This window comes from Maylandia zebra, unplaced genomic scaffold, assembly GCF_041146795.1.
Source record: "Maylandia zebra isolate NMK-2024a unplaced genomic scaffold, Mzebra_GT3a scaffold03, whole genome shotgun sequence".
Lineage (NCBI taxonomy): Eukaryota > Metazoa > Chordata > Actinopteri > Cichliformes > Cichlidae > Maylandia > Maylandia zebra.
The window spans coordinates 3,214,006-3,241,486 of record NW_027490033.1 but is presented as its reverse complement, the minus strand read 5'-3'; the positions used below and the strand labels follow the sequence as shown (position 1 = coordinate 3,241,486).

The window sequence follows — 27,481 nt, the reverse complement described above, 5'->3', positions numbered from 1 at the left end:
AGATGTGATATCAGCAGCTCTGAGTTCATTCATCATTATTGTCCAGTGATGAGATTTCTGCTCCGTTTGGTGACAGTCAGCAGATTTTTCCTGAGTGTGGACGTGAACAGTCGTACCTGACAGCAGCAGGTAGCAAACAGAGATCGTCTTTCCAGCTGGAACTCTTCACTGAGCTGAGCTCATTCAAAATGTTCTGGATTCAAGACAGGAAACAGTCCACATGTGTGTCTTCACTCTGACTCTGGATCAGATCTCACTGACAGACTGTAGACATTATGGAAGCCTAAATGTGACACCATCTTCCTCCTTCATCTGCAGATTAAAGCCAAACAAAGATTCTCATTAAAAGTCTGCAGGTCTGAGAGAGACTCAATCGTTGTGTCATGTCAAACACAGTAAGAGGAGCTGAAGCACAGATGTGAAGAGCAGATGTTCATCAGATTATGACCTCACTCTGTTTTGTCTTCATATACATTCAGTCTGTGTTTATAATGCAGACTTTTTGCTTTTATAATAACACATTTTATATTTTCTGTAATCTCAGACTGACTCGGTGTCGACTCTCAGAGACTCACTGTGAAGTTGTGGCCTCGGCTCTGAAGTCCATCCCCTCCCATCTGACAGAGCTGGAGATGAGTAACAACGAGCTGCAGGATTCAGCAGTGAAGCTTCTGTGTGCTGGACTGGAGAGTCCAAACTGTCGACTGGAGACTCTGAGGTGAGTTCACTGACTGCAGCTGTTGTTGTTTTTCTATATTTCTGATCTTTGATATTTGAAACGTTCTTTAGTTCCTAAATGTTCAGGATGTGTCTGAAGACAAATGTGAAGACGTTTGAGTGCTTTCAGAAATGTTGTGTCTTTCCAAACGACTGAACAACAGTTTTCCTCTTGGCTCCAAATAGAAGTGACAGACTTGAGCAGGGTTCATTTAAAGGCTGACAGAAGTGGAGTGGTGATGGGGAGATGTTTGTCAGGACAGCTTTTCAGCCTCCACAGATTCATGTTGTGCTCCATCAGTCAGTGAAGATGAAGTCAGTACTGGTGAGGCTGTAGAGTGTGTGAGGGATGTGAATGAGGCTGTTGGAGATCTGATGATAGCAGATAAAAACAGGCTGCAGAGACTTTGAGCTTGTGTGGAAACAGACAGAGAAAAGAAAGACATGAATGTCAAAGCTAATAAAGGTGAAGTTAGGAGCTGTGATGATGTTCATGTATCAGAAGCTGATCGGGCTGCTACAGAGACGACCCACACAGCTGCTGTGGTGAGGTTTGTGTTAAAGCAGAGGAACACAGGCCCAAACATGACAGCAAAGCAGGTTTCAGGCTCTGTGAGAGGATTTCAAACAGAAGCTGGAGAAGAGAAAGGACTACAGAAAGAAGGCAGCTGAGACCAGTCCAAGTGTTTCCATGGAGCCCAGTCTAACATTCATTTATACACTAACGTACAGAAGTGAACGGGAAAATGAATCCATAGTTTCAAATGTAGAAATAGTTCTCAGTTCATTTACAGAGTTTAATACATTTCATGAGGAAATGTTCAAAACAGCAGCTGAGAAGAAATCTGCTTCACAAAGTTGGATCCAATTCCAATAGTTTGTGATGCACTTTAACGCAGCGTGAGCAGTTCACTGCCTAACCCCACAGAGACTGTCAGTCTGGACTTTTCTTTATTTCTATTGGCTGTCAGTGAGATTTCAGAGCAATCAGAGACTGTGGGTCTGTGTATGAAGTATAATTCATGTGCAGTTGTTGAAGTTGTAGAATGAGAAATGGCAGTTTGGGGTATTTCCTGCTTTCATTGTCCTGCTTGTGCTGATGAAAATGTTTATTGACGTGTGAATTCATTCTTCAACGCTCGATTCTGCCTGAACAACGAGAAACTTTGCTTATTTTTGTGTAACACAATTCAAAGTAGGGCTGGGTATCGTCACTGATTTCTAGAATCGATTCGATTCAATTCGATTGGAATGTGGGAAATGTTGCCTCAGACAGTCAGAAATATTATAATTCAGATCAGTATATTTACATATTTTTGTATCTATAAAAGGGAAGCTGGCACTTTCGAGACTTTATCAAAGGTGTGAGCATCACAGCAGAGGCCTTTGTGTCAAAGTAGCTGAAGATAAAACACAGAAAAACATGAAGCTGATTTTCCTGGGATTTTATAAAAATATTCTGCAGTAGATCAAAAACACATAAACATTACCTGATGCTGCTGAAGTGAAGCAGAGCAAAGTTACACCGTTTTTATTACAAACTGTTAAGATTCAAAAATTGAGGAAGGGTACAAGAGGTGATCGAAAAATAACCACACTGGTCCGGCCGGGTGAAGTCAAACGAAGATTTTAATTCACACGTGGGAAGATCACTGAAAACAGCAATTGATCTTCGACTTACTAAAGCACAAACAATTATTTTATAACATCAGGGTTTGTTTACTGACGCCCCTTCATGCGTCACAGATACATTTTATACATACGTCAAATCAACACCACAATGACCTTTTACACAGAACATCATCGTCTATTTTCATGGCTGGCACTTCCTGTGTACCTTTCGGTTCTTATCCTATTCCTCTTTCTTGCCGAGACACCAAGAAACGGTTCCTCTTTTACCAAGACAATTTTGCAGTTACAGCCAAACATCCTCTAAATAAATCTAATTTAAAGTGTGTGTGTCACGACCTCACTCAGCCTCGATGTCACCTCTCGCACTTCTGACCTTTTACCAGACCAGAGGCTCACTGAGACTATGTGTATGTCTTCTACTAAATAAATGTTTTAATCAAGAACCCCTACTAAAAGCTTAATACAAGAATATGAACATATAAAAGATAATAAAATAAACTGATATAAGTGTTTTGTAAGCATGTATTGCAATTCCTTCTATGTTCTAGTTTTCCCTCAGCATGTATCACCTGAACAGTCACGTCAGTGAGGCTTACGACCTTTAAAGAACCTGAACATCAACTCAAATAAGCACAGATATGCAATATGTATAAAATAGTTATAACTGCACCTGAAATACAAAGTTAACATCATCATAAACATCTTAAGGCCATCTTAAAGCTATCTGTTACATTGTTAAAGCAATGATCATACTGCAGATTATATTATGCTGGTCAAATACTTTTCTGTTTATCCCCACAATCCCCCTTTCGACCTCTGGCACACCAGAGGTCGATACACAGATTGTTGTTCACTCCTCAGTCCACTCGACTACTTCCAGATCCATCATCGGCATCATGGACATAGGGGCCACCGCCCCAGGGTCCACTGCCTTTACAATCACTTTCTCTACCAACCTTCGGGCACAAGGAATGAGACAACAACCACAGGTCACCAAAATACCCACCAATACAGATAGAGACAACATAATTGACAGAGCAAGCCCCTTCCACTTTCCCTTTTTTTACTCTTTTTATTTAAACCACCCCTTTTCAAACTCTCAATTTGTTACCACTCCTTTCTGTAGGCGCGGCGATCTCCTCCTAGGCTGCTCTTCTTTCTTCGGCCTTCCAGGTGGACTACTGGTCGGCCCGTTACACAGGTGAAGAGGTTTATTCTGCCTCTGTTTCTTGACACCTGCGTTCTTTGAAGACGAATTTTCCTCCACCAAGCTCTCGTGTGCGGGTGCACACTGCGACCAGTGGTACCAGGTGTCGCCTTTCCCTTTCAGCTGGACTGCTGTAGCCGTCCGGGCGGTCACCTCATACGGACCAGTCCAGCGGGGCTCCTTCCACTTTCGCTTAATGACCTTCAGCCACACTGCCTTTGCGTCCGGGACCTCTCCGTTCCCCGTGGATCTCTCACAAGTGACCTGTTTTGTAAAGCTGGACACAAGAGCCTTCAACTCATCAAAACATTCTGCATGAGACCTGTTGCTTGTCCTGGGCTGCTCCACCGGGACCACTGTCTAGGGTGCTGGAAACTGTCTCCCAGTCAGCAGCTCATAAGGGGTGAAACCTGTGGATTGGTTAACAGAACATCTTATGGTCATCAAAGCAATGGGCAGGGCTGCGACCCAATTTAGCCCTGTCTGCGCACAGATTTTAGCCAACTTGTTTTTCAAATCTAGGTTCATCCTCTCTACCTTTCCTTGAGATTGAGGATGATAGACCGTCCCGAACTTATGTTGCACTCCCAACATCCTCTCTACCTCTTGCAAATCTTTATTCTTGAAGTGAGTACCATTGTCTGATCTAATTCTCTTGGGAAACCCATGCCTTGGAATGTAATGATTGATTAAGCACTTAATCACACTTTTCGCGTCTTCACGTTTGGTCGCCCATGCTTCGGGCCATCCAGTCAGAACATCCACACACACCAACAAATACCTCACCCCACCTGGGCCTGTATCAATCATGTCAGTATAATCAATCACGACCTCTTCTCCTGGCCTTTCTGGCATGAGAAACTTACCAGCTTCAGGTTTTACTGCTGGCTTTGGGTTGTGTGCCCCACAAATTAGGCACGTTCTGGCCTTTTCCAGTATCATCCTTCTCAAATCAGGATGCCACCATCGGCACAAATTTCTCTCCATCTGTTTCACTCCCACGTGACCAAGCCCGTGAGCCTCATTCACCTTTTGTTCCGCCATTTTGGCCGTTAAAGCGGGACGCCCATCTGGCCCCCTCCACAAACCGCCATCTTGCCAGGCTCCTTTGTTTTCCCACACCCCCTTTTCCTCTGGGGATGTCTCCTCCTGAGCCTGTCTAACTTCTTCCATGCTGTTAGTGCTAACCTCCTCTTCTGGGGTTACCTGCACCAGTTGTCTCTGTCCTTTGTAGCCCGCTGCTTCCTTTGCGGCTTCATCAGCTTTCTGATTTCCTCTTGCCACCATACTGTCTGCTTGTGAGTGGCCTTTGCATTTTATAATACTTACCTCGTCTGGGTCCTCCAGGGCCTTTTTGTGACAGATGGGTGCATTAGTGGCCGTTCTGAACCCGGCTCTCTTCCACTGAGCCAGTTCCACATGAGCTGCTCCAAACGCATATGCTGAGTCAGTGTAGATGTTCACTCTCATGTTTTTAGCCAACCTCAGGGCTCGAGTTAGGGCTATCACTTCAGCTCTCTGGGCCGACTGTTGTCCCTCAATTTTTCCTGCTTCTTTCACCTGAAACTCAGTTCCTACTCTACAGACTACTGCATAGCCCGCTTTCAATCCTTCTTCATCTCTGTGGCAGCATCCATCTGTGAACCAATCCTCAGCTCCAAGTATGGGCTCTGCCTTCAGGTCTTCCCTGATTTTTCCTTCAACTTGGGCTTTCTTAATACAGTCATGTGGTTCTCCTGACCCCATTAGGTCTGCCATATTTATTCCTTCATGTGTGAATATCAAATTTGGCGCCTCTAAAATTTTGCTCAACCTTTGTTGCGTCAGTGGAGTCATTGTGAATACCTGTGAGTTCACATAGGCCACTACACTGTGTGTGATAAGCACTTTCAGTGGGTGTTCCCTCACTATGTGTGCTGTTTTCTGAATTATCTTTGCTACTCCTGCTGCGTGTTGTGTGCATGTGGGATGCCTTGCTTCTGTTGAATTTAATCTTATGCTGACATACATAAGTACATCCCTACCTCCCCCTTTTTTCTGAAACAACACACCATTCACAACTCCCTTTGTTTCTGAAACATCAAGATAAAATGCCTCATCATAGTTAGGAGTGGCCAGATCTGTGGCTCTTGACAAATCCTGTTTTAGCGAAATGAACGCTGTCTCTGTGTCCGGCGTCCAAGGCAATTCAGCCTTCAGATTTCGAACACCAACTTTCTTGATCAGGTCCCTTAAAGGGGCAGTTTTACCCGCATAGTTCGGAATGAACTGCCTGCTGTAACCTGTCAAGCCAAGAAAGGAAAGCAACTCCTTCACAGTTCTTGGTTTTGGATGTGTCAGAAGTTGGTCCCTGTGTGTGTTCATTAACCCCACTGATCTGTGTGCGATCACCCGGCCCAGGAATGTTACCTCTGGCCGGACCAACTGCAGTTTTTCTTTGCTCACTTTGAAGCCACACTCCGCCAATCTGTTCAACACCACGAGCGATGCTGCCGTACAGGCCGCTGCTGACGGGGCTGGTGAGAGTGCAAAGCCTTGTGGTAGGCGTGTGTACCTAAATTTCCGGCCTCTGTATGTGAAAGAGAAAATGTCTCTGAGTGACTCGTGCAGTGGGAGACAAAAGAATGCATTCGCTAGGTCAATACATGTGAACCACTTTTGGTCCCCAGTAATTTCGGTCAGAGCTGTGTAGGGATTTGGTACAGGCACAGTGTCAGTCCTCAGTATGGCATTTATTGCTCTCAAATCATGTGCCATACGGTACCTCCCTGTCCCATGTTTTTCCACTGGCAAAATAGGTGTGTTCCAAAATGACCATGAGGGCTCAAGCACTCCTGCTTTCCACAGCCCTTCAATGGTTTCAGCTATACCTTCTTCTGCTTCAGTTTTGTGCTTATATTGTGGTCTGTTAATTGTTATGTCAGACTTCAGCTGGAACAGGACAGGCGAACAGTTAGCCAAACCTACATCTGTGGGCCCTGCGGACCACAAAGTATCAGGCAATTTTGAGAGCTCAGGTACTGCATCAGGATGATCCATTCTTTCCCTGCCATGTATTCTGGAGATTTCTTTATGTTCTAAGATCACTGCATCGTTGGACAAACAAGTTATACGATATATTTTACATTTTGGTGCATACCAGACATTTGGAATTTGGGTGCTTTGCCAGCATGCGTTGTCCAGCGCCCGCTTAACCATTGGTCCCAGATCTCTTGGCCCATGACCCTCGTGGACCGCCAATGTAATGTGAGGGGCTGAATCCTCTCCCACATTGTACCAAGGCAGTTGTTCATCCGTAAATTTCACAGCCGCGGCCACACCTTCTGGTCCAACATAAATGTTATGTGTTTGCACATTCCACGTCTGTCCCTCAAGATCAGACTGGAACTGTTCCCGGTAGATATCGTTATCTTCCCTATCATAAAAGAGTGTAACGTGGAAAGGATCTCGCGGAGGGGAGTAGACGGCCAGGCTCATTATCCAGGGTTTCCATAGCTGATAATGTCTCAGAATGCCTTCTTCCACTAGCCTCCCCCAGTAGATTTCGGCAGTGGGTTGTTCAGAGTTCTGGACTAGATATTGAGTCTTTGAAGGTGATCCCAGGCACGGGAATTCTTTTCCTCCAGGCAGAGTAACAATCAGTCCATCTGGTGAGCACATGATTGTGGCTCCCAGTTTCACAAGCAGGTCCCTGCCCATGAGATTTGCAGGCACCTGTGAGGACACCACATATTGGTGTTTCAAAGTCTGTTTTCCCAGCTGTGTCAATGCTGGATCTGTCAATGGCAGTGTCATTGGAATCCCGGAAAAGCCTACCACATTAACTGTGTGACAGGAGAGTGTCGCACTGTCTGGTGTGTCTTTCAGTGTTGAGTATGTTGCTCCAGTATCCACCAGGAAGGGCAATTCAGTGCCTTCCATGGTCATTGACAGCATGGGTTCTGCCGCCCCCCACGCTGTTCAGTTTCTCCGGGCTCCGTCAGTATTGCTCCCTCTCCCAGCCCCAGTCAGCTACTGGGTACTGGGCGGCTGGTGCTGCATTCGGGTTTGGAGCTTGATGTGCTCCCCTGTAAGCAGCTCTTTGTCTTGGGCCTCCTCGTGCCTGGGATTGATAGCCTCGCCTCTGATAATTTCGCTGCGATTCAGGACATTCTCGTGACCAGTGTCCTTCTGCTCCACAGCTGTAACAGGCAGTCCAAGACACATTGTTAGGATTCCCCGGATTCCGAGCCCTTTGTCCTCCCCTCACGGATCCACCACGCCCTCTCTGCGGTCCACCGGTCCCCCAATTCCCTACTGGTTGACGCTGCCTTGGTGCATTGGCGGGCCAACGGTCATCAGGGTAGAGACCCGGATCCTGATCTGGCAAGTCAGGCACAGGATCGGGCTGAGGCCTTGCCACCATTATTTTCCTTGCGCTCTCTTTATCCTCTTTCTTTCTGTCTCCTGCTTTGTTTTTTGCTTCTGCCAGCTGCAACTTAACCAGCCACGCCTGGACTTCCTCCAACTCTTTCTTTTGTTTGTTTGCCAAATCCTGTTCCTGCTGAAGTCTGTGGGTCACATGTCTATCCCACTGCACCGAGTCTGCAACGGCAAAATCTGGGTTCTTTTCCAAGTCAACTGCAACCTGGTTGGGCAGCCCTGCCAGCACTGCCGAACGAAACCACGCTCTACTTTCACCCTCCTTCCCCGGATGTATTCCTGTTCCTAACAACCATTGTTCCTTTGCTTTAGCTAAACACTCTCTGGGTGTGTTTTTGGGATCCCAAATAATTTTTGGAATGGCTCCAGAGTTAGGAGTTGGGTACTTCTCCCGGACTGCATCTGCTAAGTCATTCTGCACCTCATGATATTGCAGGTCATTTGCATATCTGGTTGTTTGAGCTATCTGCTCTACATCTGCTAACCCACCACCCAGCATACAACGTCCGGCCAAGGCGCGAAAATCGCCCAGCGCTAATTCTTCTCCTTCCCAATGTTCTCCCTTGGTTATTGGTGGAAGTTGTTTAACCAATGCTTCCAAATCTCTCACCTTATAGGCGCGATAAACTGGTTCGTTCTTTGGACCTGCTATTAGAGGCAGACTTAAACCAGGGTCAGGAGCTCCTTGTTCAAAACTCACTTTTCTACTCTTCCTCAACTTTCCTTTTCCCTTTGAGCTCTTAAATATGGGCCGTCTCTGTGCTTGGTCTCTCTTCACACTTCTTTTCCTCAAAATTAGGCTTGTACTTGGTTGGGGTTCAGCTCCTCCATCTTCGTCCTCCTCATCGTCTTCTTCTTCTGATGACGTCGCACGGTCTTCATTCTCCTCTTCTGGCCCTCCCTGCATTACTCTCTGCTTTATAACCTCCAATGCCGTTAATGCCTCTATGGACGCACGTAGGGCCTCATGCATTTGTCCATACACTTCTCCTTCAGTTTTTAACACCAAGCTCAGAGGTATTTTATCACCCAGCCCTTTCTGTTGGGATGTAATAAGTTTGCTTACCTCAACCTCCATCGCTTGGCACTCTTTCTCTGCTGATTTTAATACTCCAGGGGAAGCCAAACGAATAGCTTTCTTAAGCTGTTCAAGCTGATCCTTCAGAGGTTTGCATCCCCTTTTCCCACTAGGTGTCGCACCCGAGCTGTCAGCCATTCTCTGAAACACAGACTTACCTCTTCCAACGGCGTTGGTCGACTCCACCTTCTAGGTCTAGGTCACCCAGACACGCTTAACTTTCGGTTTCAGTCTTCGTCTCGCTGTTCTCGCAACCACTGGCTCCTCTTCCCCTGCTCGGTGACACACAAAGTTTAACCCAGCACTTTAGACGCTGTCCTCGCGTTCTCAAGCGTTGACACTCAATCAAAATTATTCGCACTCAAAGTGTTAATATATGACACCAGCAACCCTTATGCGCAACGCGCTCACCTCCGTATACTTACCTCTCCAATAGTTCCTCGGATTAGTGTTTTTTCATTTATTTTAAACCCATTAACGGCGCTGCGCGTCCCTTATATACTTTACAGCAACACACCCTCAAGGGTCCCTCAACTTGTCCCGTACTAATAAATCTAAAACCAAGAAATCACCTTTATGTCATTATGTCAAAGTTTTCTCCATTTTGCACAGCCTGCCACAGGTTTAACAAAAAAATCGCTGCCCGAGAAGGCTCCCACATATCAAACGCACACGCACACATACAATTTCAACCACGCACTCTCAAGCACACATTTGTCTCCTTTAAATCTACTAATCGCTTGGAGACATCTCCACAGATAATTACATTATTTCCCAAGCAAGCATATCAGAATCAAAACCGTCTAGTACCGACTCTACCATAGCCTGAGCAAAGTGGGCGGCCTCTGTGGGCTCCCAATTTGGATCATTTTCATGCTCAGTCATCTCCTTTAAGCCTTGAAATAGAAATAGACAACGTTGTATATAGGAATTTAGCTCATGCAGCTCAATCTCGGACCACACTGTCATCTCATAAGGTGAAACACCTTCCTCAGTCACTATGTGACATTTACAGGTCACCTCCAGTCGACCCTCTTCCTCTGCAATTTGTATGTTACAGGTTGCAAAATAAAGCACAGGCATGTTTGCTTATTCTATTTAAACAACGATTTAACAGTATTAAATGGGACTGTTTAGTGCATGGGACACAATATAATCATTTATTGTTGAAGGGACAAATGTCAAAGGGGTTCTAACAGGTCCACTTTATTGCGTGCTCATTGAGTTACTTCTATTAAGGCTATTTAACAAGTTCAATTTACACATACTCATTAATCTGTCACGCTTATTAGTGGCTCATGGTTGCTTAAAGCCTATGTCTGACTTGACCACAGAGTTAGAGCATCATTCAATCCTCTCAGGATGACCACTCCACTTACTCTGCATCCAGTCAGCTCATGAATTAACAACCCTTGCAGACTGTAACCCTTTTATTTTTTGTTTATGCCTTCAAATCCACCTTAAATCTTCTTACCTAAACGTTGGTTTTAAACACAAACAATTCTTATATTCTATTTTGAAACGCTGTCACCATTCATATATTTACAATGTTATTATTTACTAAGCCAGCATTTTAATTGCAGACATTTATCCACATTTGCAAACAATAGTTATAGAGCTGAATGACACACAAAACCGAAAGCAGCCGAGGCAGCTCATGCGCTCTGCATCAGCTGCCTCATTTGCATGCACACACACTCTTCATCTAAGAATAGCAGCAGGCAGTCAATGCATTGCTGACTCGACCCACAGAGATCTTTTTTTATTACAGAGACGTCTTATATTTACAACTGCACAGATTTTAAACCTTTTAACACCTATCGAATTTCGACAAATTTAACATAACAGTCTAACCGATAAACTCCCTGAGTTTTTTGCGATCAATTAACCAGTATCAAGACTTTAACTGTTTCTGGCCTCATTTCTAAAATCCCTAACTCAATTTAAAAGTGTCCAACACCCAAGGTCCAACCTTTGCTGCCCAAAAAAGCGCAGATACCGTTCCAAACGGTAAGGAGACTCTAACTCCTAGCTTAATTCCAGGATGCCCTGTACCCCACAGTTAAGCCACACTGAACTATCCCTCTTCGCCGAGAGGTCAATGTCGCGCGTCCACGACAAGGAGGGAGCGTAACCTCCGGGCTCTGCGCTTCCTAGCAGACTCGAACTGCCGTTCTAGAATAATTTATAATACTTTGAAACAACAATCAACACCCGAAACACGTGTATAACTGAGGCAGGTGCAACCTAGTGGTCAATTTGACCGCTCAGGTCCACTCTTATGACCAAATTTGGACTCTAACCAACAAAATAACCAATTCCCTACCAAACTACTTGAGACTCTAACTCAATTTCTTTGGGACTTCAACCCAGTATTTAAACTTTTCTTATCAGACTCTTAACTACTTTCATTTCTTCTTAGCAGAACTCTAACTGCATCAACTCATGAGATTTTCATCAAAATCAAAACAGACATCCACCAGTAACTTCAGTGAGTGGACTTAAATTTTATCATGTCCAATTTGGCACACTTTGGAAATAATTCAACAGGTAGTGCCTTACCTTTTGGATAAGCCGGCTTATGCCCACTCACTTCAACCACTGGAATTCATGTCTGCCCGTCTGACCACCTCGGACCACCGCTCACACCTCCACTTTTCTCCCTTACTCAACCACCGGACGAGCCCCCAAATGTTAAGATTCAAAAATTGAGGAAGGGTACAAGAGGTGATCGAAAAATAACCACACTGGTCCGGCCGGGTGAAGTCAAACGAAGATTTTAATTCACACGTGGGAAGATCACTGAAAACAGCAATTGATCTTCGACTTACTAAAGCACAAACAATTATTTTATAACATCAGGGTTTGTTTACTGACGCCTCTTCATGCGTCACAGATACATTTTATACATACGTCAAATCAACACCACAATGACCTTTTACACAGAACATCATCGTCTATTTTCATGGCTGGCACTTCCTGTGTACCTTTCAGTTCTTATCCTATTCCTCTTTCTTGCCGAGACACCAAGAAACGGTTCCTCTTTTACCAAGACAATTTTGCAGTTACAGCCAAACATCCTCTAAATAAATCTAATTTAAAGTGTGTGTGTCACGACCTCACTCAGCCTCGATGTCACCTCTCGCACTTCTGACCTTTTACCAGACCAGAGGCTCACTGAGACTATGTGTATGTCTTCTACTAAATAAATGTTTTAATCAAGAACCCCTACTAAAAGCTTAATACAAGAATATGAACATATAAAAGATAATAAAATAAACTGATATAAGTGTTTTGTAAGCATGTATTGCAATTCCTTCTATGTTCTAGTTTTCCCTCAGCATGTATCACCTGAACAGTCACGTCAGTGAGGCTTACGACCTTTAAAGAACCTGAACATCAACTCAAATAAGCACAGATATGCAATATGTATAAAATAGTTATAACTGCACCTGAAATACAAAGTTAACATCATCATAAACATCTTAAGGCCATCTTAAAGCTATCTGTTACATTGTTAAAGCAATGATCATACTGCAGATTATATTATGCTGGTCAAATACTTTTCTGTTTATCCCCACAAAACACAGCGTTTTGCAGTTTTGCATAATTTTAAAAAGTTTAAATTTGTTCAGTATTGAACGGCAGAAATGAGGCTTTCTTTTCGAAAGTAAGTAAAAGGAAAAAAAACAGCGGCCGACAGCGCTGTAAACAACGGTAGACTTGTGCGTAACAAGCAAGCGAATAATGCAGAAAACAGATTTTTAGACGGGAAACTGTTCTTGAAGTACAGCGAGAGAGAGAGAGAGAGAGAGAGAGAGAGCTGTGCATGAAGTGTGATTTTATCTTGGTGGAAACAAACAGCAAAAGTCAGAGTGAGTTCATGACGATGTTTATGTGAAGCGTAGTTTGGATCTTCTTTTGCTGCTGGTTCAGTCAATATTGTTTGGAGAGAGATAAAACTAACAGCTTTAGAATCAGCGTAAAAAGGACGTAATAGAATAGAATAGAATAGCCTTTATTGTCATTGTACAGAGTACAACGAAATTGGAGTGCCACTCCCTTGGTGCAAGATTCAATAATAAATATAAATGTAAAATATAAAAAGTACAATAAAACAATCGCAAGTATTCAAAGAATAGTAAGTAAGATATATACAGGATAGCAGCATTAATATAATGACAGTATGAATAGCAACATAATATAATGGCAGTGACGGTATGGTATAGCTAAGCAGGTTCAAACAGGTTAAACACAAAGCGCGGAGCCGCCGAAACATCAGAATCAGCGAGCTGTCAGCTTTCAACCCCGACTGTGTCTGTGCCATCACGTGAGAAAAGCGACATCTCACTGATTCTGATTCGCGGGTCGCGCTGTGTGTTTAAGTCTTTGTGCAGAATCCGTGTTCCTGCTCTCATTTACTGTCTTAGCTGTTGTTGAAATTTTGTGAGATTTCACCAGAAATTCTGGAATTTCAAGCAAAATAAATTTATATTAAAAAATAGATTCAGGATTTTAATTAATCGATTTTACGTTATCCAAGCCAGAATCGATTTTAATCGATAAATCGATTATAAAAACCCACCCCCTAAAAGCAACCTATTAGACCCATTAAACACTAACATAGATGAATACTCAGATTTAAACCTTTATTGTTTCACAAAGGGTTAAAAAGGGAACGTCCACAGTTTAGACTGCAGCAGATTTTATTAAAGCAGTTTGACAGGAGCAAAGCAAAAACACAAAGAATAAGTGTTTCACATATTAATACATATAACATAATAATAAAAGAAAAGCAAAATAATGATACAAAAGAATGAAAAAGTTGTCCAGAGCAGCAGGATGTCTGAGGTCTGCAGAAACACAAAAACACAGCAGCTAAAAATAGTTGTTGAAAGAAAACGAGGTGGGAGCTGCTGATTCCTGAGCTTTGATACTGGATTAGCTTCAGTAGTTATTCCCATCACTGCTGTAGGAGCTACATTTAGTCACAGCTGATTGTCTCCTTTGACCAATCAGAAGACTACTGTTGTAAAAACAAGCAGACAAAGAACCAATGAGAGTGAAGAACAGGATAAAGAGCTCGTGTGATGGAGGCAAAGCAATAATCAGCAGACTGTAGCAGTTTCTATCTGGATGAAAGTAGAAGGAGCTCAGCGGAGCTCAGTCCCATATCTTTGGTTAGAAACAACATCAGTGATTTCCTGCTGCTCGAGATGATTCCAGCAGCTCTCATTAGTTTTCAGTTTTCAGTTTTATTTGTCATATGGAAGTTAGCACAGGGTCAACATTGCAATGAAATGTGTTTGATGAGCAGCAGTCACTCAGCAGCATGATACAGTAGGAGAAAATATAATAAAAGAAAATAAAATAATAAAGACAGATTGAAGTCTTTCAGGCTTTAGTGCCGAGTTCCCTGACAGAGGCTGGACTCCATGGTCTGCACAGGAGGCTTCTACACTGTGTGGAGGTGACTCCTGGACTTGAAGACAGGCTGCAGGTACATGTGTGATGAAGAGGAGCTACAGCAGTGTGATGGAGCTGCAGGTGTGAAGGAAGTCCTGCTGTCCTGTCCCACCCTCATCTTTGCTTCCTCTGTCTTCTCTGGACTTGTCCTCCTGTTTCAGAAACAGCACTGCTTCATGCCGAGGGTGGACGGGAGCGTTGGCTCTGATTCTTTTACCGTCCACCACAAGGAGACACTGATGCTGACCTCCTGATTCATCTGCATGTGTTCTGCTTCACACTGCTCACCTCCACCAAAGACTTCACAAACATCTTCTTTCTTTGAGTCCAGTTTGTCCCACAAACACTTCCAAATCTCCTCCTCTGAGATTCTGCAGCTTCTTGCAGTGTGACTCAGCTGACTTCTGACAGACCACAGACTGGCACAGCATCCACATGTGTCTCCTTTCAAACAGGCTCTTGATGTTTCCTCCCACATCATTCTGGCCTCTCAGTCTCCTTTGTTCTCCAGCTCTGTAGCTCCAGCTGGTGAAGCTTCAGTTTTCCATGTTGGTAACAGTAAACTACAGCCTCTGCTGTCAGCTGGGTAACTAAACAGAGCTGCAGCACGTCTCTGCGGTGGTGCTACATCCAGCCTGCAGACGGCCGTCTACATGTTGTAGTGGTTTACAGTCACCAGGGGGCGCTGTCCCAGCCATGCAGGCAGTGGGCTGCTCTGCTTGTGCTGTTGTTGGTGAAGCTGAAGTGAAAGCGAGAGTTAAAACCCTGAACAGTGTCCACTGAGCTTCTCATGCTCTTCTCATGCTCAAAGAAGTTTAACAGGAAGGACGACTCGTCCATCAGGCGTCCAGCTGTCCGTGACCGTGTCCACAGCAGAGTGTGACCGAGGCTTCATGCTAACACGCACACATGAAGTTAATACCACCACGAGCAGCTGCTCAGTGGATTTGGAGGACAAATGTCTGCAGCTTCTCACAGGCAGTATGCAGAATGTGGATCTCCACAAAGACTGTGGAGAGCTCGTCCCACACTCTAAATCCACACTTGTCTGCACAAAACTTCTCACACGTTCCCGTCATAAGTGTCTTCTAAGTGAAGCTACCAGGTTCAGGTGCAGCTTGTTTATCTGGAGCTGCAGGAGATGATCCATCCTCACAAAGCAACACAGCAGATATGCAAACACACAACACAACCAAAGGATTCTCTCTGCATGTCTGTGGCTGATGCTGCTGGAACGAAGCTGTTTGAAACCTTGTTGTTCTGCACTTTGGGACCAGAAGAGGAAACTGAAGCTCTGTGCAGAGGGTCCAATGGAAGCAGCCAAGCGCTGTAAGTGTCTGCTGTACAGGGATGCTGGTTCAGCTGTGGCTCAGTTTCAAAGTGTGACTCAATAAAAGCAGCAGGAAATCAAAGCTTGATGCTTTCATCAGTGTGGAAATAAGAAAGTTTCCTGTGACAGACGCTGGAGCTCTTTCACTCTCAGCTTCACAGTTTCAGCTTCAAACTTCTTCCAACATGTTTCTAACACGGCCACATTCCACCTTAATGGAGCTGATATCTTGTGCATCAGCACATTTTCTAAAGGCAGCGATCACATCTTTAGTTTTGGATGTTTAACTGCAGATTGTTTATTTGTTTATAGCACATTAATTACAGCAGCAGCGTTGACCACAGTGCTGTACAAGAATCCAAAATAACTATTAAAATAACTCCTAATATTAATATCACACATCAAATATCAAATAACTCTCATGCTGTATTAAAAGCCAGTGAATACAAATGTGTTTTCAGAGCAGATTTACAGAGACTGACAGCAGGAGCTGGGGCTGTTCGATAGAACGATGTATATATGATGACCATATGAAAACGTCTATCGTTTCATATCACGCTCTTTGTTTCCTGCTTATGTGTTTGTGTTTTCCAGATAAAGCTTTCAAAATAAATCTGAAGATCCTGTTGAGAGTTTTCAAAATAAACACAATACAGTACTGCGGTCGCTCGTTTATCGAGTTACGTTCTAAAAATAAGTCTCAGAATGAAGTAGCAGCTTTATGTTTTACAAGTATTATAGAAGTTTTAAGGCAGTTAAACCCTCACTGCACACTTTCTACACTTTTCTCAGACAGGCATGAACATTTTCACACTTTTCTCTCTTGTTTAAACAAAGTTCAAACCTTCATAGAAAAATAAGTTCATTATTAAAGAGTGAAAGCAAAGTGTTTCTGAAACGTGTCAAATCAGCCTTTGCTGGCATTAAATGAGCTTCTGTGTGAGGAGCACTCGTCCATGGCCTGGGCTCCTCGCTGTCAGGTAAAGTTTCATAAAGCTTTTGAGTTTTTCTGCAGATAATGTTGGTGTCCAGCACGATGTTCTTTTTCCTGCGGTCACTGAGCCACAAAGCCAAAGCTGACTCCATCCTTACGATGTTCTTGTTGTGGACAGTTACAACCTTTTTGCCTCCTTGTTGAAACTATGATGGTCAGCATCTTCCTCTGCCTTTGGCTGCTACCACAGGTGCAAAACGTCTCGTCATCATTGTTGTTTGTTGGGACAAAACGTACAAACATACAGTGCAGCACTGCAGAGTCACACTGCTGTAAATTTGAACACATTCTGTACTGTACAGGAGACACAGCACGAGATTGGCTGACAATGGTCTACAGCCAATCAGGACGCAGAACACAATGCGCTGTAAAAAACAAAAACATGCAAAATTGCACAAAAAAGATCAGCGAAACAGCGAGGCCGCCAAAGGTGAACTGTGTTACAGCGAGGGACCAGCGTATATGTGGTTGTTGGGACGATAAATGTCTTTGAGCTTGTGTCAGAAGACGAGCTGCAGCTTTCTGGACCAGCTGCAGTCTTGCCAGGCAGGTCCCACTAACTCCAACATATAAGGAGTTACAATAATCCAGCTGGGACGTCATGAAAACGTGGATCGCCCGTTCAAGGTTTTTAAAAGATATAAATGATCTCACCTTAGATAAAAGCCTCAGTTTGAAGAAAGACCGCTGTACAACTGAGCTCAGCTGTTTTTCAAATTGCCGTCAAATATAAGCCCCAAATGTAATAATGCGATTTAATAAAAGAGCTGAACCAGTCTAATAGAGCGCCCTTGATGCCGCCATGCTCCAATGGTGAGGTCAAGATGCTGTGGTCAAGGCAGCGGTCAGATCCAAAAGCACAGCGGAGTCTCCTGATCAGTGGCTGATAAAAGATCATTAAGAACTTTCCAAAGTGCAGTTTCAGTGCTGTGAAGAGCTTTAAAACCAGACTGAAACCTTTACAACAGATTGCAGCTGAACAAATATAATCTTTTACAAAATCTTCGACAGGAAGGGAAGCTTTGAAATAGGCCTGAAATTTGAGCGGACAGAGGATCCAGATCAGGTTTTTAGTACAGGCTGTACAACAGCATGTTTAAAACAGGCTGTACAACACCTGAACTAAGACTGCTGTTAGAAATCGCTAAGATGTCGGAACCAACAACCTTTAAAATCTTTTTAAACACGTGTTGGAACAACTTCATTTGGACAAGATGATGTCTTTATAGCATCACATCGTTCCTCCACCTGATCAAACCACACAGGCTCAAACTGATCAAAAACAGCTGAGCAGGTGAATATTTTAGCCCCGGTGCGATCTCGGGCGAGAGTATCGATGATGGCCAAAGGGCAGCGTCCAGCTCTACGGCCGCTGAAGAGCAGACTCAACAGACGCGCGTGATGTGGATCCTACTGCTCTAAAACTGGAGCTTCTTCAATCCATTAAAGAGGACATTAGTACGCTGTTAAAAGAAGAAGTCAGAAATGCATTGAAAGAAGATTTTGACAATATAAGGGCTGACGTGCAAGGACTGAGAAATGAGATCGCTAACAGCATGGCGGCGACGTGCGGCGAAGTTGATGGAGTAAAGGTTACAGTGAAAGAAGCTGAGGATGGGCTGTCAATGTGGAGCGATGAGGTGACCACCCTGCAGTCTACAGTAGAGAGTATGAAGGAGGAACTGTCTGACCTGAAGGATAAATGTGATGAAGGCAGGAAGCGGAGAGCTAACATCCACATCATAGGGATCCCAGAGGGCCTGGACTCGAGCTCCTCCACGGCCGTATCCGTGCTACTACGTGAAGTGCTGGGTATGGATAAAGACGTTATTGTCGACCGCTCACACAGGAGCCCTATCCTGAGAAAGCCAGCTGGTAACCCGCACGCCGTCATAGCCGAGCGTCACTACTACCAGGATTGTGTGGCTACGCCGTGCCAGGGCCCAAGCCCCGCTTGAGTTTAACGGACAACCTATTGCAATATTACGACTGGGCGATATGACCCAAAGTTCATATCTCGATATTCTTTAGCTGGATGGCAATATACGATATATATCTCGATATTTTTAAAGCCAGAAAGTACGAACAAAAAGAGAGTTCTTAGTCAAAGCTGTGTCCCAAATCTCACACAGGCACATTTATTAACATACAGCGTAGATGTACATGAAACAATTACTCAGGAATAAATGATCAGCATTTATTAAATAATAATGCTCCATAAATAAAAGAAAACAATGTTGTGTTTGTGCATAACAAAAAGCTCACAATCGTGCAGTCAAAATGTAAACAGACGCTGAGCATAATAACAAGCAGCTGCTCTGTTCCCAGGTTCTACTGCGTGACTGACAGCCTGGAGTTTGAAACCCTCTTTGTAACCATGTCTCTTACAGGTGCCATTTATGGTCCTTATACACACTCAATACAGTAATATTACGTTGAAGCAGAGTACGTATCACTCCGCGAGGCTCCTCGTAGCTGTAATGCTCCAACAATCCATCAAGTGGTGCGGCCTCGTAGCTGAGCAAAGTCGTACCAAAACATCTTTCGAAAGGTTTCTGAGCGCCGTGTAGCACATAAAATCGGTTCGAGGTCAGTAAGCACAACCAGAATTCATCCATAAGGCGCACTGTCGATTTATGAGAAAATTACAGGATTTTAAGTGCAGAAAATATAGTTTATGGTTTTCCTTTGATCTTAGCAAATATCTACGCCTCTAATTGGGACGATCACAGATTTTTCACTAATGTCTTTGCGCGGCTCCCCAATATGTCATCACACAATATCATCTTTGAGGGAGACCTAAACTGCTCATTATCTGCTATGGACCACAGTTCACACAAAAGTACACTTAGTCCAAACTCAGCATGCGTCATTCAGAGCTTTCTTGATAATTATGGGCTGGCTGATGTATGGAGATTTCATAATCCTGCTTCACGTCAATACTCTTTTTTTTCTAATGTCCATAAAACATATATTTGTATAGAAAAACGTCTCCCTTTAGTTACAGAATGTGATTCTAAGACTCTGGTGATTTCTCCTCTTGTTTTTTCAATGTGTATTCCTGATGCCTGCTCCAACTATCAGCCATGGAGATTCAACTCAGTGTTGTTAGCAGATGAAGAGTTTGTCAGTTACAAAAGGTCTCAAAGAGATTTTTTTTCTATCAATCAGACCCCAGAGATGTCATCATCAGTCATTTGGGAATCTCTAAAAGCATCTGAGAGGCCAAATCATTTCATTTTGTGCCAAACAGAATAAAATAGGGGCCGAGCGCCTCTCTCAGTTAGCTGATGAAATGACTAAACGACATGCTGTGTACAGCCACTCTCCTGAGCCTGTATTATATACACAGCGGTTACAATGACAAACTGAATACAATCTCATATCTACAAAACAGGCTGAGTCAAAGTTGCAGCTACGCTTATGAACATGGAGGAAAAACAGGCGAGTTATCAGCTCACCAGCTACGACTAAGAACAGCTAACCAACTATCCTTGAGATCTACAATGACCAGGGAATAAGGTCTACAGACAACCAAACTATCCTTGAGATCCACAATGATTTCAATAAGGTGTTTGATATTCCCTCCTTGGGAGAAGATGCGATCGCTAGTCTGGAGGAACCTGTCTCTAATGTTGGAATTGAAACGGCCGTACGGAGCATGCAGTCTGGAAAATCTGCTGCCCCGACGGGTATCCATCTGATTTTTTCATAAAGTTTTCTGACCGACTGAATTCACTGTTAAAATCAACTTTTGAAGAATCCTTCCTCTCACAGTTGTTGCCTCCAACAATGCATCAAGCAGTGATGTGTTTAATTGTAAAACAGGAAAAAGACCATTTAGATTGTCGTTCATGTCGTTTAATATCTTTGTTCAACACAGACACCAAGATCCTGGCTCAAGTGTTGGCCCGTCGCTTACACAAGTATTTGTCCTCCATTATTTCACCAGACGGGCTTTATTAGGCACTCTTTTTTGAACATTAGAGCTCTATTAAATATCATTTATACCCATGTTAAAGGTGATACATTGGAAACTGTCATTTGGCTTGACGCAGAAAAGGCGTTGGATCGGGTGAGATAGGATTTTTTTTTTATACGCTTAAAAAATGTGTCTTTAATTTTGGATCTTGGATGAAAGTATTGTATTGCTCCCCTCTAACAGCCGTCCAGACTAACAATAATCTGCCCCCCAGGACAGGGATGCCCTCTGTCTCCTTTTTGCCATTGACCCGCTAGCTGGTGCTCTGAGACAATGTGTTGGTGTTGAGGGAAAACATGGAGGGGGTATCGAACATGAAGTCTCTCTTTATGCCGACGACAGGATTTTATTTATTTCCAACCCATCGAACAGCCTCCACAAACTTTTGGATAGACTTACAATAATAATAATAATAATACGTTTTATTTATATGTGCCTTTAAGAGCCTCAAGGTCACCTTAATGCATACTTAAGGAATTTGGGACAATTTCTGGATATAAAGTGAATTTTGGGAAGAGCGAGGCAAAGTCTATCTGTACGACAACTGGGGAGTTTTGTGTATTTTAGCCCCTTTTAAACCCAGCTATAACAAGTTTAAGTACTCGGGCATCTGGGTGACAAGAAAACCACAAAGACTTGTATAAAACTATCTTCCTTTATTGTCGAAGCTTAAAGAGGATTTTGGAAAATGTGAGTTTTGCCTCTTTATATTTATGGTGGGGATGCAGAACAAGGAGCAAAGATGAATGTGATGCTGAATCAGCAGAAGACTTGGACTCATTTGATTCCAGCTTTGATATCATTGATTTCAATATGTCCATTTCTTTCACACTTCACCTTTAAAAGTGAAGCCATGTGGTTCCTGGAAGGAAAAACACGACTTTTTCAAGTCTTTGTCCTGTTTTTATGAGACATGTACGACTTTAATGTGAAACATTCAGAGTTTTTTCTCTTGTTGTGTTTGTTTGAAGCTGCTTCCTGTTGGCTTCAGCTGCTTGGAGTTTCCATTTTCTAAACTTCTACATTCTGAACCTTCTTCAGCTCTGAACAGATGATGAAACACTGAATGATTTCAAGCACTTTGTCTAATAAACTTACATCTTTCATTCTTTATACAGATTGAAGAGCTGTGGTTTGTCAGAGATCAGCTGTGATTATCTGGCAGCAGCACTGAAGTCCAACCCCTCCCATCTGAGACAGCTGGACCTGAGCTCCAACAACAAGCTGCAGGATCCAGGAGTGAAGCATCTGTGTGGTTTCCTGGAGAGTCCAGGATGTAAACTTGAAACTCTGAGGTCAGTCAGCATGTTTTAGTTGTGCTGAGATGAATATGATGTGAAAGTTGTGCTGACACTAAACTGCAGACATCAGGCTGATATTATACTGATCCACACTGAGGATCTTCATGGTAAAGTCTGTTTTCTTCTTCTCTGGTTTAGTCCATTGACTGCAGCAGAACAATGTTCACATTTCAAACAGTGATACTCAACGTATGGCCCGCGGCCCACACGCGGCCTGCCCACCTTTCCTGATTCAGAGAGAGGGGACCCTGATTAACTGTGTAGCTTCTTCCTCACAGTTCTAAGTATCAGACACAACAATGAATAATCCACAGCTGACTGTCTTTAGCAGGTCAAAGGTCACGGCACACAGCAGACAGTCAGAAATATTCTAACTGATCATTTATCAGTTGTGACACTGTGAGACTTGATCAGAGGTGTGATCATCACAGCAGAGGCCTTTGTGTCAAAGTCACTGAGGATCAAACAGAAACACATGAAGCAGATTTTCCTCTTCTGGCTTTTTATAGCAGATAACCTTCAAAATATTCTGCAGTCGATCAAAAACTGAAGCAAACCATGAAGCAACATGTGAACATGAGCTGATGCTGCTGAAGTGAAGCAAAGTTACAGAGGTTTGATTACAGACACAGCTGAGAGTTTGTAATCTGTCATCATTTTAAAAAGTTTCCATGGAACAGCAGAAATGAGGCTTTACTGTCAGAGGCCGACAGCACTGAACACAACAGCAGACTGGTGGCTAATAAACAGTGAATGATGCAGAAACAGATGTTTGAAGCTGTTCTTGGAGTACACTGAGAGAGAGAGAGCTGTGCAGGCAGGAACAGCCAAAGTCAGAGAGAATTCATGAGCATATTGATCAAACGTGAAGCAGAGTTTGGATCTTCTTTTGCTGCTGCTTCACTCAGTTTTGGTTGGAGACAGATGAAACCTGCAGCTTCAGGATCTGTGAGCTGTCCACTTTCAGCCCCGACGGCGTGTCCGTGTACGTGCCGTGGAGTGAACGATCCACGCTCTGTGTTTCCATCTTTGTGTGTTTAGCTGCTCTCATTTACTGTTTTATCTGTTTGCTGCTTGTTGAAATAGTTTGTGAGCTTTAACCTGAGATTCTGGCAAAATACATTTATATTAAACATCGATTCAGGATTGAATGAATCAACATCGTTTTATTCAAATTAAAACCATTTAAATGGGAACATGAATTTTTTACAGCCGCCTCTAATGCTGGGTAATGTCAGCTGGTCCATGTGCAGCTGGCTGTGAGGCTCAGGGAGCGTCTACAAAGTGCAACACTGAAAGAACATCATCCATAAATATTGAGTAAGAACTGGACTCTCATACAGCGAGACTCAAATGCCTTTAAACATCAGCTTATCCTGCTGATCCAAGTCCAACACTGAGTTTGTAAAAACATGTTTGTCAATCATTTTGTTTGGTTTCTGAGGAAAATGATTCAATAAGTTGCTGCTAATACACAACATTTCATCATATTTCCTCATAACCCTCTTTTGTCTGACCATTTGATCCCATTTGAATTTGCAATAAAGGATCCACAGAGTTTGGTGACAATAATGACAGTAGATGTTTGTGTGAAAGTGCTGGAAGCAAATGAGTGTGTGATGTTCTTTCAGTGTTGCACTTTGTAGACGCTCCCTGAGCACTGGTCTCACAGCCAGCTGCACATAGAGACCAGTGTTGTTAGTCCAGGTCAGAAGATGACTTGTTGGAATGAAAATGAGCTTGTAGTTTGTCTGCTTTAATAATGTGACTGGAAAAAGGTGTTGGACTTCAAATATGTCCATTTCTGTCACACTTCACCTTTAAAAGTGAAGCCATGTGGTTCCTGGAAGGAAAAACACGACTTTTTCAAGTCTTTGTCCTGTTTTTATGAGAAATGTTCGACTTTAATGTGAAACATTCAGAGTTTTTTCTATTGTTGTGTTTGTTTGAAGCTGCTTCCTGTTGGCTTCAGCTGTTTGGAGTTTCCATTTTCTAAACTTCTACATTCTGAACCTTCTTCAGGTCTGAACAGATGATGAAACACTGAATGATTTCAAGCACTTTGTCTAATAAACTTACATCTTTCATTCTTTATACAGATTGAAGAGCTGTGGTTTGTCAGAGATCAGCTGTGATTATCTGGCAGCAGCACTGAAGTCCAACCCCTCCCATCTGAGAGAGCTGGACCTGAGCGACAACTACAAGCTGCAGGATCCAGGAGTGAAGCATCTGTGTGGTTTCCTGGAGAGTCCAGGATGTAAACTTGAAACTCTGAGGTCAGTCAGCATGTTTTAGTTGTGCTGAGATGAATATGATGTGAAAGTTGTGCTGACACTAAACTGCAGACATCAGGCTGATATTATACTGATCCACACTGAGGATCTTCATGGTAAAGTCTGTTTTCTTCTTCTCTGGTTTAGTCCATTGACTGCAGCAGAACAATGTTCACATTTCAAACAGTGATACTCAACGTATGGCCCGCGGCCCACACGCGGCCTGCCCACCTTTCCTGATTCAGAGAGAGGGGACCCTGATTAACTGTGTAGCTTCTTCCTCACAGTTCTAAGTATCAGACACAACAATGAATAATCCACAGCTGACTGTCTTTAGCAGGTCAAAGGTCACGGCACACAGCAGACAGTCAGAAATATTCTAACTCTGATCATTTATCAGTTGTGACACTGTGAGACTTGATCAGAGGTGTGATCATCACAGCAGAGGCCTTTGTGTCAAAGTCACTGAGGATCAAACAGAAACACATGAAGCAGATTTTCCTCTTCTGGCTTTTTATAGCAGATAACCTTCAAAATATTCTGCAGTCGATCAAAAACTGAAGCAAACCATGAAGCAACATGTGAACATGAGCTGATGCTGCTGAAGTGAAGCAAAGTTACAGAGGTTTGATTACAGACACAGCTGAGAGTTTGTAATCTGTCATCATTTTAAAAAGTTTCCATGGAACAGCAGAAATGAGGCTTTACTGTCAGAGGCCGACAGCACTGAACACAACAGCAGACTGGTGGCTAATAAACAGTGAATGATGCAGAAACAGATGTTTGAAGCTGTTCTTGGAGTACACTGAGAGAGAGAGAGCTGTGCAGGCAGGAACAGCCAAAGTCAGAGAGAATTCATGAGTTCTTTTTTTTATACTCAATTTTTATTATAATTTACAACATTGCAACTTGTGCTTGTCGATGTTCACAAGTAGGACAGTTCAGAGGTGTGGACTCGAGTCACATGACTTGGACTCGAGTCAGACTCGAGTCATTAATTTTATGACTTTAGACTTGACTTGAAAAAATGTTCTAAGACTTGTGACTTGACTTGGACTTTTACACCAATGACTTGGGACTTGAATTGGACTTGAACCGGTTTACTTGAAAAGACTTGATATTTTACCCAAAATATAAAATTTAACATGCATATTATATAGAGATTGAAAATGTGACGTCATTCACGGGTAGAACCGCAAAGGATTCTGGGAACTCGTGGCAAGCGGTAGTAGCGCACGCAGGCTTTCAATTGAAATCAGTCACACAGCGATAAAAAGAAACAAAAATGTCAAGAAGCCGTTGTATTATTAACTGCAATAGCCGGTCGCATGACAGCCACGGGAAGCCGACGGGTAAAGAGATCGGTTGTTATCGGATTACGTCGTTGAAGAGAAATTGTTCAAGCCATGTTTCCGAAGTAACAAAGAGGCGACGGATGGCCTGGATTGCAGCCATTCAAAGATCAAATATAACGTCCCAGAACACTCCAGCTCACAGGTTAGTCTGCTCCAAGCATTTACACGAAGGTCAGTGTTTTTTAGTAGTTAATACCTCATTTTCATAACATAATTAGTGATATAGGTTACAAGCAAGTCTGGCGCTGAACAGAAATTGTCGCGCTATGCTCCTTTATTTATTGTGTTTATTGTGCATAAATAGTGAATTGTCCTGACACAATATTGTGTTTCGCTTCTGTTATTATGGTACATTAACAAAAACATATACTTTTATTCACAGGATAAAACAGGTTTTTTGTATCACTAATTGCCCAGTACGATTACAGCATACAATATTGTTGTCACTGCTACATTTCTGTGATGCTACCAGAAATTATTTCCACTACTAATTAATTACCCTTGAGCTCAAAGGTCCTATTAATAAACGGTTAACGAATGTGTATTTATGACGACGATTTGTGAGACTGGTAAACTTATGATACGTACGATGGTCTTTCGTTCTACACGGTGCATTTCAAGGTCCTGTACCCATCCGGCGGTAAACTGTACCTGGGCTTGTTGCAGTGACCTGAAGTTACTAAACTTCACGAGTGTATGCACTCACTCCAAGAACCGTATGATTATAAATATGCATATAAATATGCTAAGATGAGATAGCTGACTTCATCTAACTAGCAAATGTTGTCCAGGCTACGTTGGTGATACAGTTTTTTTTAATGTGTATGATATTTTTGTCATGCGATTTTAAAGCCGGTCCTACAACCGCATCCAAGAATAACATGCAGCTTATCTCAGAACTGTCGGTGAAAATTATTCTTGGAGCTAGGTTTAATTGAGCTGCATTTTAAAGAGGTGCAATTTCACAATTTGTGTATATTTTTCTAAGTTCACTATTTTGTCATGTGTTGAGAAAAACACAGATTTAAAAATTACATGGTCTAATATTTACATTTAGCATAACTGCAACATTATTTTTTCGTTTTTTTTTTTTAAAGACTCGAAAGGACTTGAAATTCAAAGTTTCAGACTTGTGACTTGACTCGGACTTTTACACCAGTGACTTGAGACTCGACTCTGACTTGGCTGACATTACTTGAGACTTGACTTGAGACTTGAGGATAAAGACTTGAGACTTACTTGAGACTTGCAAAACAATGACTTGGTCACACCTCTGGGACAGTTACAGGAACTGCAATGCAGAAATCTAGATTAAAATAAGAACTGCAATTAGGAAGCACAAAACAAAACCCAAGTGTTAGGTTTGTAGCATAAACCTATTCGCTGGAACGTTAAGACAATATAATTACACTGCTAAGCAAGACACAAATAGGCAAAGTTCTTCATGTTACTCGTGCACGGGAGAGAACCGGACAACCGCTTGACTCCAGTTGGTCTCGTCCGTTCTCCCATACACTGTCCTTTTATTGAGGTTACATGAATATGCATAGGTTCATTAACATACGACGTTTACATACAAACAAAGAGTACCTTGCCTGTGTGTGTGTGTGTGTGTGTGTGTGTGTGTGTGTGTGTGTGAGGACTGCTGATCAAAGGGTCAAACATCCTTGGTCAGGAAGAGGGTAGCCTCCCCCTCACCCTAGATGGTTCATCCTAGATAACAC

General features: G+C 43.0%; 1 protein-coding gene across 2 annotated transcripts in view; it reads left to right on the top strand.

The window, feature by feature from the left end:
• The window catches only part of LOC112432436 (protein NLRC3), a 3,307,575-nt gene that overhangs the window by 139,955 nt on the left and 3,140,139 nt on the right, over positions 1–27,481 (top strand). The window contains exon 7 of one of the 2 annotated variants that reach the window (XM_076881152.1): positions 21,947–22,123. In XM_076881152.1, coding sequence (XP_076737267.1) covers positions 21,947–22,123 — 177 coding nt within the window. Of the gene's footprint in view, positions 1–544; positions 632–21,946; positions 22,124–27,481 lie in introns of those variants that run through there. The other variant, XM_076881161.1, reaches the window with a different exon arrangement.